We start from the raw sequence: 13262 nt of genomic DNA, 5'->3' as shown, positions 1-13262 counted from the left end.
AACTAGATAGTTAGGTTTTCATAGGGAGTGGGCACCTTTTCCCAAAAAGGGCTGAGGCTAAAATGGGTTAATATTCTCTACTGTATTTCACACATTCTGATGGTTTTACCATAGTTTCAACACTCACCACGGGATTTGATGTAGCACTCTTGGCAGTTGAGCAGGCCATTGCGAATCCTGACATCTGTGCCAGTACTGGTATCTCCAAGAAGCCCCTTACACACTCCACACTACAAAATACAGTCACAAATCCAAAGGGTTACACACAAAGAGGTATTCACACACGCAAAAAAACTTGTTATATTTCTTGTACAAATGATTGGATGCTGTTGAGCATACCTTGAAGCACTGTATATGAAAATAAAGGCCCAGGGTTTCTATGATCATGGCTGCTCCCTTCCCCAGTGGCTGGGCGCAGCTTGAGCACAGCTTCTTCCCACTCACTGACCTGCAGACAATGGCAATAGCAAAGACAAACAAAAACAACAAAAAAGATGGATGTCCTTTGATCAATTCGGCTGGAAAACATTGTGAAAGTAATAAACCTATTGTATGATCTGTTAGCAGTGTGGATTGTGTCTGATCATGAGCTGCAGCTCTCTGAGGTGTCATCATGCAGGTCGGTGGCATCACAGATAACCCAAAATGCTTTGCAGACAGGACAGTGCTGGCTACCCAGACAACATGAATGTATTAACATATGTACAGATTCAGCGGATAAGGAAACCCCTGTTATTCAGGATCCATGTGTACAATACCTAATAGGCCTTGTATGTGTGTGTGTGTGTGCGTGCGTGTGTGTGTGTGTGTGTGTGTGTGTGTGTGTGTGTGTGTGTGTGTGTGTGTGTGTGTGTGTGTGTGTGTGCGCGCGTGTGTGTGTGTGTGTGTGTGTTGGGGAGTAGGCTGAGGCAATACCTGCTTGGGGATGGAGGCTGCGTATCAGGTGATGTTGGGGACGGTGTGCATGAATGTGTCCCTAAGACATTCTCATAGGACCCTGACCTAGAGACAACAGGCCAGCGCAACAGTCAAGGGGCAGCCCAGGGATGCAGCATTGCACAGTACACACCTGCTTGGGATCACATACTTGGCAGACAAAAGTCCTTCTGAGCAAGCACACATCGGCACGTGAACTAGGTTCTCCATAAACGTTGCAGTTAGTACATGTGTATGGTGTTACACTACAGCCAGAGTTAAGAAAACATTTGTTGGGTTTTTAAGATACACAGAACAAGTAAATGAACATGTTTTATGTATTAATGTATTGTGATTATGTTGTTAGTTGTTAGATTGTTTATCAACACACGTTGCCCAAAACTACAAGCATAGAGACCCCCCACCCCACCACCACCCACTCTCATAAAGCTCATCATGCTCTTCACACAAATGCACAATTACCTCCTCATTCCGGCGGTGTGGTTTTGTGTTGGACTGACGTTGCGGTCCAGAGAATTAGTCTTCTTCCACTCATCACTCTTTAGCTTTCTCTCCGATGGGGAGATTTTCCAGGAACCATCTGGTGTAGGAAAGACAATATGTAAAAAAATAAAAATAAAAAAAAAACAGTTCACACTGGCTGTGTTCATGTGAATGAGTGAGTGAAATGTTGCATGTTTGAAAGAGGTTGTTGTGTGTGAATGAGAGAGAGAGAGGGGGGGGGTCGTGTGTGTGAATGAGAGAGAGAGAGAGAGAGAGAGAGAGAGAGAGAGAGAGAGAGAGAGAGAGAGAGAGAGAGAGAGAGAGAGATAGAGAGGGAGAGGGAGGTAGAGAGGGAGAGAGAGAGAGAGCTAGAGAGGCAGAGAGAGAGAGAGAGAGAGAGAGGTAGAGAGAGAGAGAGAGCTAGAGAGGGAGAGGGAGAGAGAGAGAGAGAGAGAGACAGAGATAGTGCCTGCCCACCCGGCTGGCAGGCTGTCAGAGAGCCATAGCTCTAGGATTAGGCACAGACTAGAGTATGTGAATGAGGTGCTGTTTCCACGTAGCTGGATATTTTTATATGTGGATATTTTTTTCTCCTGGTTGCATTGGTTTTGCATTGGTTTTGACCCTCCGTTTCCACGTAGCAGATATTTAAAATCCAGGTATAAAAAGCAGGAGAAAAAAATATCCTATTTAGGGGGCTGACACGCATTACAATGGAGAATTTATTTTTATCCACATGTTGCGCTTACACCTAAACAGGAGAAAAAAATACCCTGCTAAAAAAATATCCTGCTACGTGGAAACAGCACCTGAGTGTGGCTGGTTCTCACCCTGTATGAAGTGAAGCTGTGGTGTTGCAGACTCGCTGTGCTCCAAAGGAGAGGGAGCATTGCCATTCTGCTGTGCTGGTGCCTTCATTTGGGTCTGAGCTGGGCTGTAAAACATACAGATTGTGACAAATAAAGACAACATTCCTGTAACTGCACTTACTTTTGCCAATGAAGGATATTAAAGATTGTCCAACTGTCAATTTAAAACATGTGCGTGACCAATTGTGCTATATTGATAAGTATCAGTTGTGTTCAAAGTGGCCGTTTGTTTTTATTCTGCGATTTGGAAGTTGTTTATGAATTATCAGAACTACCGAAGTTGAAAACCAAAATTCCAAACTCCCATTTCAACTTCCTGCCCAGCCTTCAGTGTCTTCCCTAACGCCAGCAAAGACATTCACATATACAGTGACTGGGCAGCTGAGCCTGATCTCGAAAAATTGCGTCTCATTTCTCACGCAAACCAACATCCAAGATTGCGTACATATTCCGACGCATTCCCTGCTGTCTAGAGCACATAGGAAGCTTCTGATTGGTCTAGCTGTGCCCTTCCCAAAACCATCCCTAAACCTAACCTGTCAGTAATGCAATGTTTCATAGTTTTACAACTGTGCCCTTCCCAAAACCATCCCTAAACCTAACCTGTCAGTAAGGCCACGTTTCTGAGTTTTAAATTTGTGCCCTGACCAAAACTTTCCCTAAACCTAACCTGTCACGGAGACCTGCATGACCACTGCGCATGTGTGTAAAGAGAATGCGTCGTAAATGCGACGCAATTTCAGTTTTGGTTTGCGTGATAAATGAGACGCAATTCGTTCGAGATCATACTGGGCAGCTACCCATACCCGTGAACCTGTGTCGTTAAGCCAACCAAGAGAGTGCTGAAATTCTGAAAACAATACTTCAGTGGCCAATTACTACAAAGCTGGTTCAGGAGTAAACCAGGTTAAAGGCGTATGCATGCTACACGGATCCATTGACTTTCACTAGCTTAGCGACATGGTCCCTCTTTTAACTTGTCTTAAATCAAGACAACGGCTTACATGAAAAATAAGACACTTTACCACCTTTATAAACCCCAGCCAACGATTTTAACTGTATTAAGCCCCAAAATAGTGGCATACCCCTTTAAGTGAAGAGGTAAATCACCTAATAGAAGAGCCTGCGTCCTCATATTTAAGAAACTCCTGAACCAGCTTTGTAGTAATAGGCCCCAGGCCTTGTCAAGAGATAGGGAACTTGTCTGTTTTTCCGTGATACGCTATTTCATGTACTATTTTCAGAATCCCCTGACAGTTCAAGGTAAAATGACTAAAAATCACCGCCTTCCACTTTAACATTATAAGCAGCATTTTATTAAAATCGTCTGAGCTCATTTATTTGGTTAATAGTGTGTCAACAATGTCATTGTTATACATTTCTTTTCAAAGATGTTCATGAAAGGATGTGACATTAAGTCCTACATTGAAATAGGCCACACTATCTTGATATTGAAGCATGTGACTAGTCACTATGGTGTGGGTCTGCTGACTAATGGAATGTTTACATGTGTTGTTCATGCACTGACAGGGCTGGCCTGGTAATCTGGCATACAGGGCATTTTCCCGGTGGGTGGACAGTCCTCAAGGGCCAATGCTGTTGATATTGTTTTTTCAATCTTTTTTACCTTTACAGACCGGCCGCCCCACCAGCAGAGGTGTCAAAAGCAGAGGTGTCAAAAGTAAAAGTAAAAGTTAAAAAAAGAAACACCTCCTTCCTCCAATGGTGTAAATGGTGTAACAGCTATGCAATTCCATGTGCTAGTGTTGTAATTACACCACAAAAGTACTTTTACTTTTACTTTTGACACCTCTGCCCACAAGTAAGATGAATGTGGCTCAAGCGTCATTGTCCATCTTTTTTTATAGACAGCGGACTGAGATAAAGAGAACATAGCAGGGTGGGCCTGTGCATGACAGTTTGCATGGCACTGTGTAGCCTACAGACCTGTCTGCGTGTGACACTCCATTGTGTGTGCCTGTGTGTCCTGCGCTGTCCGTATGGCTCTCCTGGGCACCCTGCTGTGGCTCCAGGTCAGACAGTAGCAGCACAATGTTGTCCTTCTGAGGTGGCGGGGAGGACACGGGACTTGCCAGTGCACCACTGGCTGAACGAGACGTAAGTGGGGACATCGTCTCCTCAAGGATACGTTTCTCCTAAATAAAGGGGGAAAGAAGACCAACCATACCAGAAATGTATTACATTACATTCAGAAATGTTCTTAAACTTGAAGGACATGTATGATAGGTTGAAGAGTGTGCAGATTAAAAAATGAGAGAAGAGGTCAACACTTCCTGACATAGAATTGACATCATCATTTAAGGATAATCACAAACATAAATGGACAGTATGTATAGGGCAGTTAGGGAGGTGGTCTTAAGATCACAGACTTCAAGGTTTGAATCCGACCCTTGCCTCTCCCTATACCCTCATTAATAGTCCGGCAGCCAAAAGCCAAATATCAGCCGAACCCAGTTTCGTCTGATAAAGTTTTTTTCTTTGCAGTTTGTGGTTGCCTAAGGTGTACCTATTAAGATTCCAGACGATGCCCGGTGATATCCCTTGAGCATTTTCCGATATTGAGCCTTTTATGCTTGATGTGCTGCAGCCATAGATTACAACAGTCTTTGGCTCCCAATTCATGTTATGCTGACCAAATACCCTATACCATACTTATTTTGTGTTTGTTTACATGGTGGGATGTGTATAAGAACAGGTGGTGAGGTATGGACATCAGTGGGGGTGGGGTCATGCATGTTTGGGGGCGGGGCATTCACCCAAAAAGCCTGATTTTCCAAGTCGGAGACAAAAAGGCCAACATTTCGCCAAACGTGGCTTTATATCTCATAGTGGGTGTTGTTTGGTTTTTGCTGTTTGTAGTTGTCCAACACTTACCCATCAGGATAAGAGTGGGTGATGTGCCAATTTCAGATATTAACCCTTTCATGTTGATTTCGCTGCAGCCATAGCCCACAAGCTTTTGACAGCTTCATAACTGCACTATGATTAACCATAGAGCATTCTGGGTGGTAGGCCTGCCACATCAAAGTGGAGAAAGTGTCCTTGTACCAAATAAATTTTAGACAATTGCATAACTAGCTGTTTGTCAAGCAGAAATATGTAACATTTAGGCGAATATTGATGGTGTCAGCTTAGACATACCCAGAAAGGATTACCGGTATTAATTCATCAGAATTTCACCATTTCATACATTGCTATTTACTCTTCCTGTGCTGTTGTAACACAAAATAAAAATTGTAAGTAATAATTACATAATTTTTGGCTGATTATTTGTTTGCCTACAAAGTACATAATTTCAGTGGTGGTCGTATTAACATGGAAAGAGATAAAATTAAAAATGTAAATCACAAAATGACATTGTAATTGACCTTTTACCAGCCCATGCCATATCAAGGTGTGACACTGTGGCATCCTATTTTGGTATTGGTAAAGGCTCTGTTATCAAGACCCTAAAAGCTGGATATCACTTGACATCAATTGGTAATGTGCTGGCACCATTCCAACAACTTTCCAGTGAGGCCACTAACTTTGTGTCGGCCATGTTTATGGCATTCCAGACAGTATCCGCATGTCACATACAAGGTTGGTGGTATGGGGAAAAAAAGAATGGGAAAGGTCATTTTATCTCCACCTAACCTGGCTGCTCTTCCACCAACAACAGAGGCATTACTTGAGAATGTGATAAGGGCTCATTTTCAAGCAATATTGTGGAGGACATTGGTTCACACTCCACCTGAACTATCTCCTGAAGCATTTGGATGGAAGAAAGACCCATGCAACAAAGCACTGATACCAATAAGTGTTCCAGAAAAGGTCAAAGTGCACCAGACTACATTTTACAGATGATCAGATGTGGTTGCAAGAGCAAAAGCCCCTGCAATTCTAAGAAATGTAGCTGTGCTGTAAACAGTCTGCTTGCACCATTTTCTGTGCATGTTTTCGGCTGGGATGCTGCCGAACAATGTTGTGTGAGCTTTACTGGTGTGTGTGTGTGTGTGTGTGTGTGTGTGTGTGTGTGTGTGTGTGTGTGTGTGTGTGTGTGTGTGTGAGTGTGTGTGTGGTATAATGTAGGCTATAGGTGTTTTAGGTGTTAAGGACTCTGTATGTTGTATAGGTGTAGACGGGTCTTTCTGTGCAAATTTAAATGCATGTACATGTCTTATTTGATGGCTTCATGGACTTTTAAGTGATCATTTAATACCAGTCAGGATACACTGGATTGACTTAATTTTTTACTCAACCGTATATATAATGTATAGCTGTTTTCCTATGTTTAGACCTCTCTCTCTCTCTCTCTCTCTCTCTCTCTCTCTCTCTCTCTCTCTCTCTCTCTCTCTCTCTCTGAGCGTGCGGTACTGTACGTTGCAGTGTATATAGGTCTTTCTGTGTAAATTTAAATGCATGTACAGATCTTATTTGAGGGCTTTATGGATTTAAGTGATCATTCAATACCAGTCTGGATACACTGGATGTATGTAATTTCTTTACTCATCTTTTGGAACATCCAACGACTGCTCACCAGTTCCCCCCACACTCTGTTGTTCTTTTTTTTTTTCTTTTATGTTGGCCATTTGTGGTAGGCTACCTACCGGCGATGTTGTCATGTATGTTGTCATGATGTGATGTTATGCAGGATCTCATAATGCACAATCCGTTCCATACTTAACAGTCTTATTCTAAGCAATGTTGTGAATGTTTTTACTGAGGCATTTGTTGATTTGTCATTCATGACCCGATTTATATAACTAAATGCATAAAAATAGGCCGAAATCGCATTTTTTAAGGTTATTAGCAGTATTTTCTCTGTACCTGGATAACAAAAGGAGATAACCACAATTAACCACAGTAAATATTCTTGTATGTAGGATATTAACAAACTAAAAAAGGAATTTTGAAGCTGGCATTTTCAGGTGGTCAGATTCATTGCATCAAAATATAATGCAAATTAGTGCATATTTAATTAGATAATAGCCTAATTAGCATATTTAAACATAAAATATAGAAAACTTGTAATACATTTTTTCTCCAATTCATACGAATAATCATCTGATAAAGTTTCATATTGATATCTGCAAGTTAAAAAAATACCCTATTCACCTACAGTGTCTCGTCTTATTTGTGGGATTGCTGTTATGAAAGGGTTAATTATTACCCCATATTGGGTTTGTTTCAATAAGGGCAGTGTTAAGGCAGTCCAATGGGAATGTTTTTCAGGTAATATAAGCAATTTGGTACATTTTGTAACATTATTCACAGTAATATTAGGTGTCTTTAGTTTTTTTGTCATAATTTGCATTTATGGGACAATAAAGGCTCAAAATCTGAAAATGCTCAAGTGATATCACCGGGCATCGTCTGAAATCTTGAAGACTTGCCTAAAATCTATCAGATAAAGCAAAAAAAAAAACTTTATCAAAGAAATCTGGGTTCAACCCCACGGCTCCCGGACTATAATGGCTGAAGTGCCCTTGAGCAAGGCAACTAACCCCACATTGCTCCAGGGACTGTAACCAATACCCTGGAAAATAACTGTAAGTCACTTTGAATAAAAAAAGTGTCAGCAAATAGCAATGTAATATAATGTTTAGGGACAGAGACAACTGGGTAGCTGAGTTTCAATCTGCGGAATCTGCGTAAGGCTTAGGACCAGCAGGTCATGCTATTGCTGCACCCTTGTGAAGCGTCTACCACATATTCACTCTTACTAGCCCCTTATATAGATAAATTACACATACAATACTTGAAAACAATGCAAACACACTCTGCAAAAAAAAGAAACGCTGCATTGCCTTGCACTGAATGTTTTGATAATAAGGCAATGAATCAGATCCTCCACAGTGTATTAGGCCGAAGAACACGACACATTATTGCTACTCACTGTTCTAATAACACGGACCCAATCAGTGCACATACTCTTGCAGCTATTAGATTATTAGGGGGTCTATTTTAGCCTGGTGAACCAGCGCCACCCGCTGGACGGCAACATGTTTTGTCTACGGGTCTGGCCTCGCATAATGATTCAATGAACCAGAATGCCATGAATCTGGCAAACCAATTACAACGCAAAGATGTGTTTTGAATCAAAGCAGGCAGGGTTTTGAGGGAAGGCTGTTCTCATCAACAATCTTCGGATGTATTATGCATCGAGGCCAGACTAAATTAGACATCCACATTTAGTCTGGTTTATCAGGCTAGGTCTATTTAGGTCTACTGACTAGGTGTGTAAATAAAATCGAAATGTATCGTATCGATGTATCGGAAGTATCGGCTGGCGATATAATCGAATCGCATTGCATCGTGGGGCATTCTTAAGAATCGAAAAGAATCGAATCGCTGGCCCCTGTGCAATGCCCTAGCTCCATAACACAATAGTAGTGGAAAAGTAATTGGAAAAAATCGAATCGAACCAAATCGCATTGTATCGTGGGGAATTCTCAAGTATCGAAAAAAAATCGAATCCCTGATTTCAGAAATCGATACCGTATGGTATCGTCATGAAGGCTGTGATTTACACCCCTACTACTGACCTCCTCATGGTGCCGCCTCTCCTCCTCCTCCACCTCCTTCTGCGCCCTCTCCCACTCCATCTTCAGCTTCTCCTGCTCACGCCTGTACTTCTCCTGTCACGGAAGAGAGAAGCACGTCATCAGGCATGGGCTTACGATGAGTAAACAGATGTGGTGAGAGAGAGAGAGAGAGAGAGAGAGAGAGAGAGACAGAGAGAGAGACAGACAGACAGAAAGTTTGTGCATAAGAGAGTAAGAGTGAATGGACATGTACACTATATGGGTCTGCCTAAGGACTAAGGACACTTGGAAGAACATGGGGATAAGCTAGTGACAGAGACGGGCACAGAAGTACAGCCAGGAAATCAGGAGAAGGTGGACTCACAAACATACCCCATGAGCACAATTTGACCCAACATAAATCACCAGATGGCCAGCCTGCATAATGCATTGTGATCACATGCTGGCCAGCTTTGACACTGCCAAACCACTGGTTCCCATGCCTATATGCCCCATATTCATAGCTATGACTTTGCAAGCAGATATATCAGCTCTTGTTGTAGGGCGGGCGGGCGGGCGCGCACAGCCAAGGTAACTTCTGCAGGTGCTAGACAATAGTAGGAGACAGTAGGAAAAGGTTGGTCTGCACAATGCACTTCCCAAACTATAAACTTTACTTACCCGTATATTACCAAATAGTAGCCCGGGCGTTTATTTCACAAAATCGATTTGGAGACCGGGCGTTTAAAAGAAGCAGGCGGTTATTTGCACAAGGCTCTTATTTATTTTTGCACCAGCCTGCACCAGGCCATTATTTGGTTACAATGGTTACTGTCCAGTATTTTTTGTACAAAAAAAATTAAATGTAAAAGCTATTGTAAACATATCAATATTGTATCAATAAACAAGAAATCAACATGAGGTAGGCTATCAAAAGACAGGAGATCAACAAGGCCTCAACATGGCAGTAGTGCAACAATTGTCAAATAGAATAGCAATACTAAAAATAAATACACTTTTTAAATAAAGCAGCAAATAAAATTATGGTACCAAGTTTTTTTCAAATTATCCAAATAACAGCCGGTGGGCGGCTATTTGGACATAGGCGGTTATTCGGAAGAGGCGGTTAATTCACAAAATGGGGTCAGACCCTGGGCGGCTATTAGGACATGGGCGGTTATTTGCCCAAGGGCGTTTATTTGGTAATATACGGTAATTCTAGTAAACCATACAACATTTCAATCCCACTGACACTCTATTAGGCATGTACGTCAGGGGGGATCCTGGGTATGGAAAAATCTGATGGAGAACCAGGGAGATGGGAACATTGTATGTTTTATAGTTTATAGTATCTTTGGACCACACATGCAGAGTGCAGTCCCAACCTTTTCCTACATCCAAATATATAAACTCTGCCATCTGTCTTTTGACAAAGCAGTATGACAGAGAGCAAAGATGAATATTTGGGCACTGAAGTTCTTTCAAGCATTGTCTAAGTAATCAAAGAAACGAGCAACTTAATACAGAAGACAAAGGAGCTACACTGTCTGGAATAAGACTGTCCTGATATGAGCCAAAGAAACGGCCATTCGTATGAAGCAGGTGTTTGTATACCTGCACTGGGGTGGATTTCTCGAAACCATAGTTGCTAACCACGTTAGCTTTTTTGTTGTTTGCAATGCAACTTGCCATTGGCAACTACATAAGTGGCTAACTGGCTAACAACCACACTTTCGAGAAACACACCCCTGTGCTGCCATGCCTCAAGCGTTCTGATATACCTGTAGCAGGCGCTCCTGCTCTTGTTGCCATCTTTCTTGACGTTTGCGTTCCTCATTGGGATCCCAAGTCCAATGGTCAACTCTTTTAGCCAGATTCAAAATAGGGGTCTCAATCTGACATACACACCACACAGGCACATCCCCATACATAGAAATACAAAAGGAGGAAAAAAACATACAGAAATGCACACACACACACGCACACGCACACACACACAGGAAAAAGAGGAAAGGAAATTGATAGGACAGGTCGTTTGCAACAACGGTACTTGAACTACATAGGAAGTAGACGGGTAAGGATTTCACAAAGAACTGCAGTGAAGGTTCAGACACACTGTAGGTTAAAGGGAACAGAGATGGAGACAGTTTTACTACGGTGATCAGAATTGTATAGGGTACTAAGAGTACTTACGCACATGCTGGTGGCATCAAGTCCTTCTGAAAAGTGAAAAAATGTATTAGTATTGTTGGAAATCAAGCGTGGCTTTGACGTGTCATTAAGGTACATACATATTTTGCATACACAGCTTTGGAAATCCAGCATCTTAGCACTACACAATGAGACTGTGATATAAGACAGACAGACAGACAGGCATACAATATACACATATACACACACACAGACTGAAAGAGAGAGGGAGGGTGATCGAGGAATTGTTTTGGGTCGTGTGTGTGTATGTGCGCAAGACAAAGACATATTTCAATTAAATAAGGAACTTAATAAACTTATCCTACACGTATACTGTAGACTTATCGACATCACAATCTATTGCTAAGCTATATACACGAGACGACTACACAAATGCAACAGAGGATGCGTTCAAGATGAAGAGTCTGCATGAAAGCGTCAACAAATCCATTCCACTACTTCACAGTTGTATATATGGCTGCAAAAGCCTGTTGAGGTCAAAATGTCTTGCAAAGTACAGACAATGAGAAGTATAAACGGGGAAACTATAGGGCCTCAGCAGGTTTTTGTAGGCAGCAGATCTCAGCGAAGTCGACAGAAACGAGGAGAATACACAGTAAATTCTGCAGTGTTCATTTAACACTTAAAGAGTTGATTTGACATCATTTGGACTTAAATGAACTTTTAAGTGTTGAATTAACACTGCAACATTTACTGTGTAGAAGCAAGACCGCCAAAAGACAAATATGCCGAATAATTGACAATGATTTGGCCACCCCATACAAAAGCAGCAAGTCGAGGTGGGGAATAGAAGGATTTTGTTTTTTTCTATTTGGGCCAATGACATTGCAGTTTTACCTGGCGCAGCGAAGAACTCCCAGCGTAACCTAGAGCTATCAGAAGTTTGTGAAGAGTCTACACAACAACGATAACAACACACAGTACAGCCCCAGGAAAATGATCCCCCAACACACCAACAGGGGAAGAGTGATAGAGGGACAAACAGAGAAAGAGCGAAAGGAAGGAAGGAAGGAAGGAAGGAAGAAAGAAAGTAAAAGATCTATGAACAAGAGCTTGACAGAGGAAACGAAAATCTATCAAAACTACCTTAAATTAAAGGAAATAGGAAAATTAAAAACAAATTCTCAAAACTAAAACCAAAAACCCATTCATCTAATTCATGGGGTGTTTGAATGGCTTGTCTCTGTATCGCTGAATAATCACTGACACATTGAACTAGTTGTTATGCATTCATAGGGACAACACATATTTTTTTATTTATTGTGTACCATTGTAGTTTCAGTACCTGTAATAGTGGAGGACGAGGACGTTACAGTCTGGGCTGATTCAGTTCTGCTGTAGTCTGAGGACGATACTGACTGATCATCAGGTGTCTGGCCTGAACTGGCTGAGCTATTCATCTGGAGAATCATAAAAAACATTCAGTAAGTCCATTTACATTTATTATGCCATCTGACAGTGTACAGATACAGATGTACAGTCTCTATGACATTAAAATGGGTATACATAAATTAAGAATAAAAATACAACCACATTAAAGGGACACTGTGTGAGATTTTTAGTTGTTTATTTCCAGAATTCATCCTGCCCATTCACTAATGTTACTTTTTTCATGAATACTTACCACCACCATCAAATTCTAAGTATTCATTATGACTGGAAAAATTGCATTTTTCATACATGAAAAGGGGGATCTTCTCCATGGTCCGCCATTTTGAATTTCCAAAAATAGCCATTTTTAGCTGCAAAAATGACTGTGCTTGGACCATACTAGAAAAAAATGTGTTAATTACTTAGTAAACTTTCATGTAAAGATGAAATTTGGCGATAGGCAGCCCAGTTTCAATGAGCAGCATAGTTGCAGTACCTTTTTGGACATTTCCTGCACAGTGTCCCTTTAATAAATATCAGTTGAAGGCTTTGACCCACCCATGTTCTAGTGGTTGCATCCGGCTCATCTATTATCTGCGTGTGCGTCAGCTCGGTCACAATGGTCGTCTTGATAACACAATTTCGCTTCCCCCCAGCAGCAAGGTCCTTGGGTTCTGTTACTGCAATGGCACCATCAAACACTTAGGCACTAATAAAAAGAGCTGTTTTTATTTCCCTGTACATATAATAAAACACTAAGGGGTTATTGTCAACAGGGAGTGCCAAACTGCATCCATGCATACTAAATAATTCCACAGAGACACATTCGAAGAGCTGCTCAAAAACAACATGGCAAAACAAAACA

General features: G+C 41.6%; 1 protein-coding gene across 8 annotated transcripts in view; it reads right to left on the bottom strand.

Moving 5' to 3' along the window:
• The window catches only part of limch1a (LIM and calponin homology domains 1a), an 86987-nt gene that overhangs the window by 2922 nt on the left and 70803 nt on the right, over nt 1-13262 (bottom strand). For 4 of the 8 annotated variants that reach the window (XM_063192964.1, XM_063192969.1, XM_063192971.1 and 1 more), the window contains 12 exons: nt 12956-13077; nt 12312-12426; nt 11864-11920; nt 11009-11034; nt 10597-10710; nt 8837-8929; nt 4236-4444; nt 2250-2353; nt 1399-1516; nt 916-1002; nt 340-448; nt 128-230 (listed from right to left, as the gene is read on the bottom strand). In XM_063192964.1, coding sequence (XP_063049034.1) covers nt 128-230; nt 340-448; nt 916-1002; nt 1399-1516; nt 2250-2353; nt 4236-4444; nt 8837-8929; nt 10597-10710; nt 11009-11034; nt 11864-11920; nt 12312-12426; nt 12956-13077 — 1257 coding nt within the window. The remainder of the gene's footprint in view (nt 1-127; nt 231-339; nt 449-915; nt 1003-1398; nt 1517-2249; nt 2354-4235; nt 4445-8836; nt 8930-10596; nt 10711-11008; nt 11035-11863; nt 11921-12311; nt 12427-12955; nt 13078-13262) is intronic. The other 4 variants (XM_063192966.1, XM_063192967.1, XM_063192965.1 and 1 more) reach the window with 4 other exon arrangements.

Source organism: Engraulis encrasicolus, unplaced genomic scaffold, assembly GCF_034702125.1.
Source record: "Engraulis encrasicolus isolate BLACKSEA-1 unplaced genomic scaffold, IST_EnEncr_1.0 scaffold_27_np1212, whole genome shotgun sequence".
In the NCBI taxonomy this organism is placed as follows: domain Eukaryota; kingdom Metazoa; phylum Chordata; class Actinopteri; order Clupeiformes; family Engraulidae; genus Engraulis; species Engraulis encrasicolus.
The sequence above is the reverse complement of the archived record's forward strand: the minus strand, read 5'-3'. Positions and strand labels throughout refer to the sequence as shown.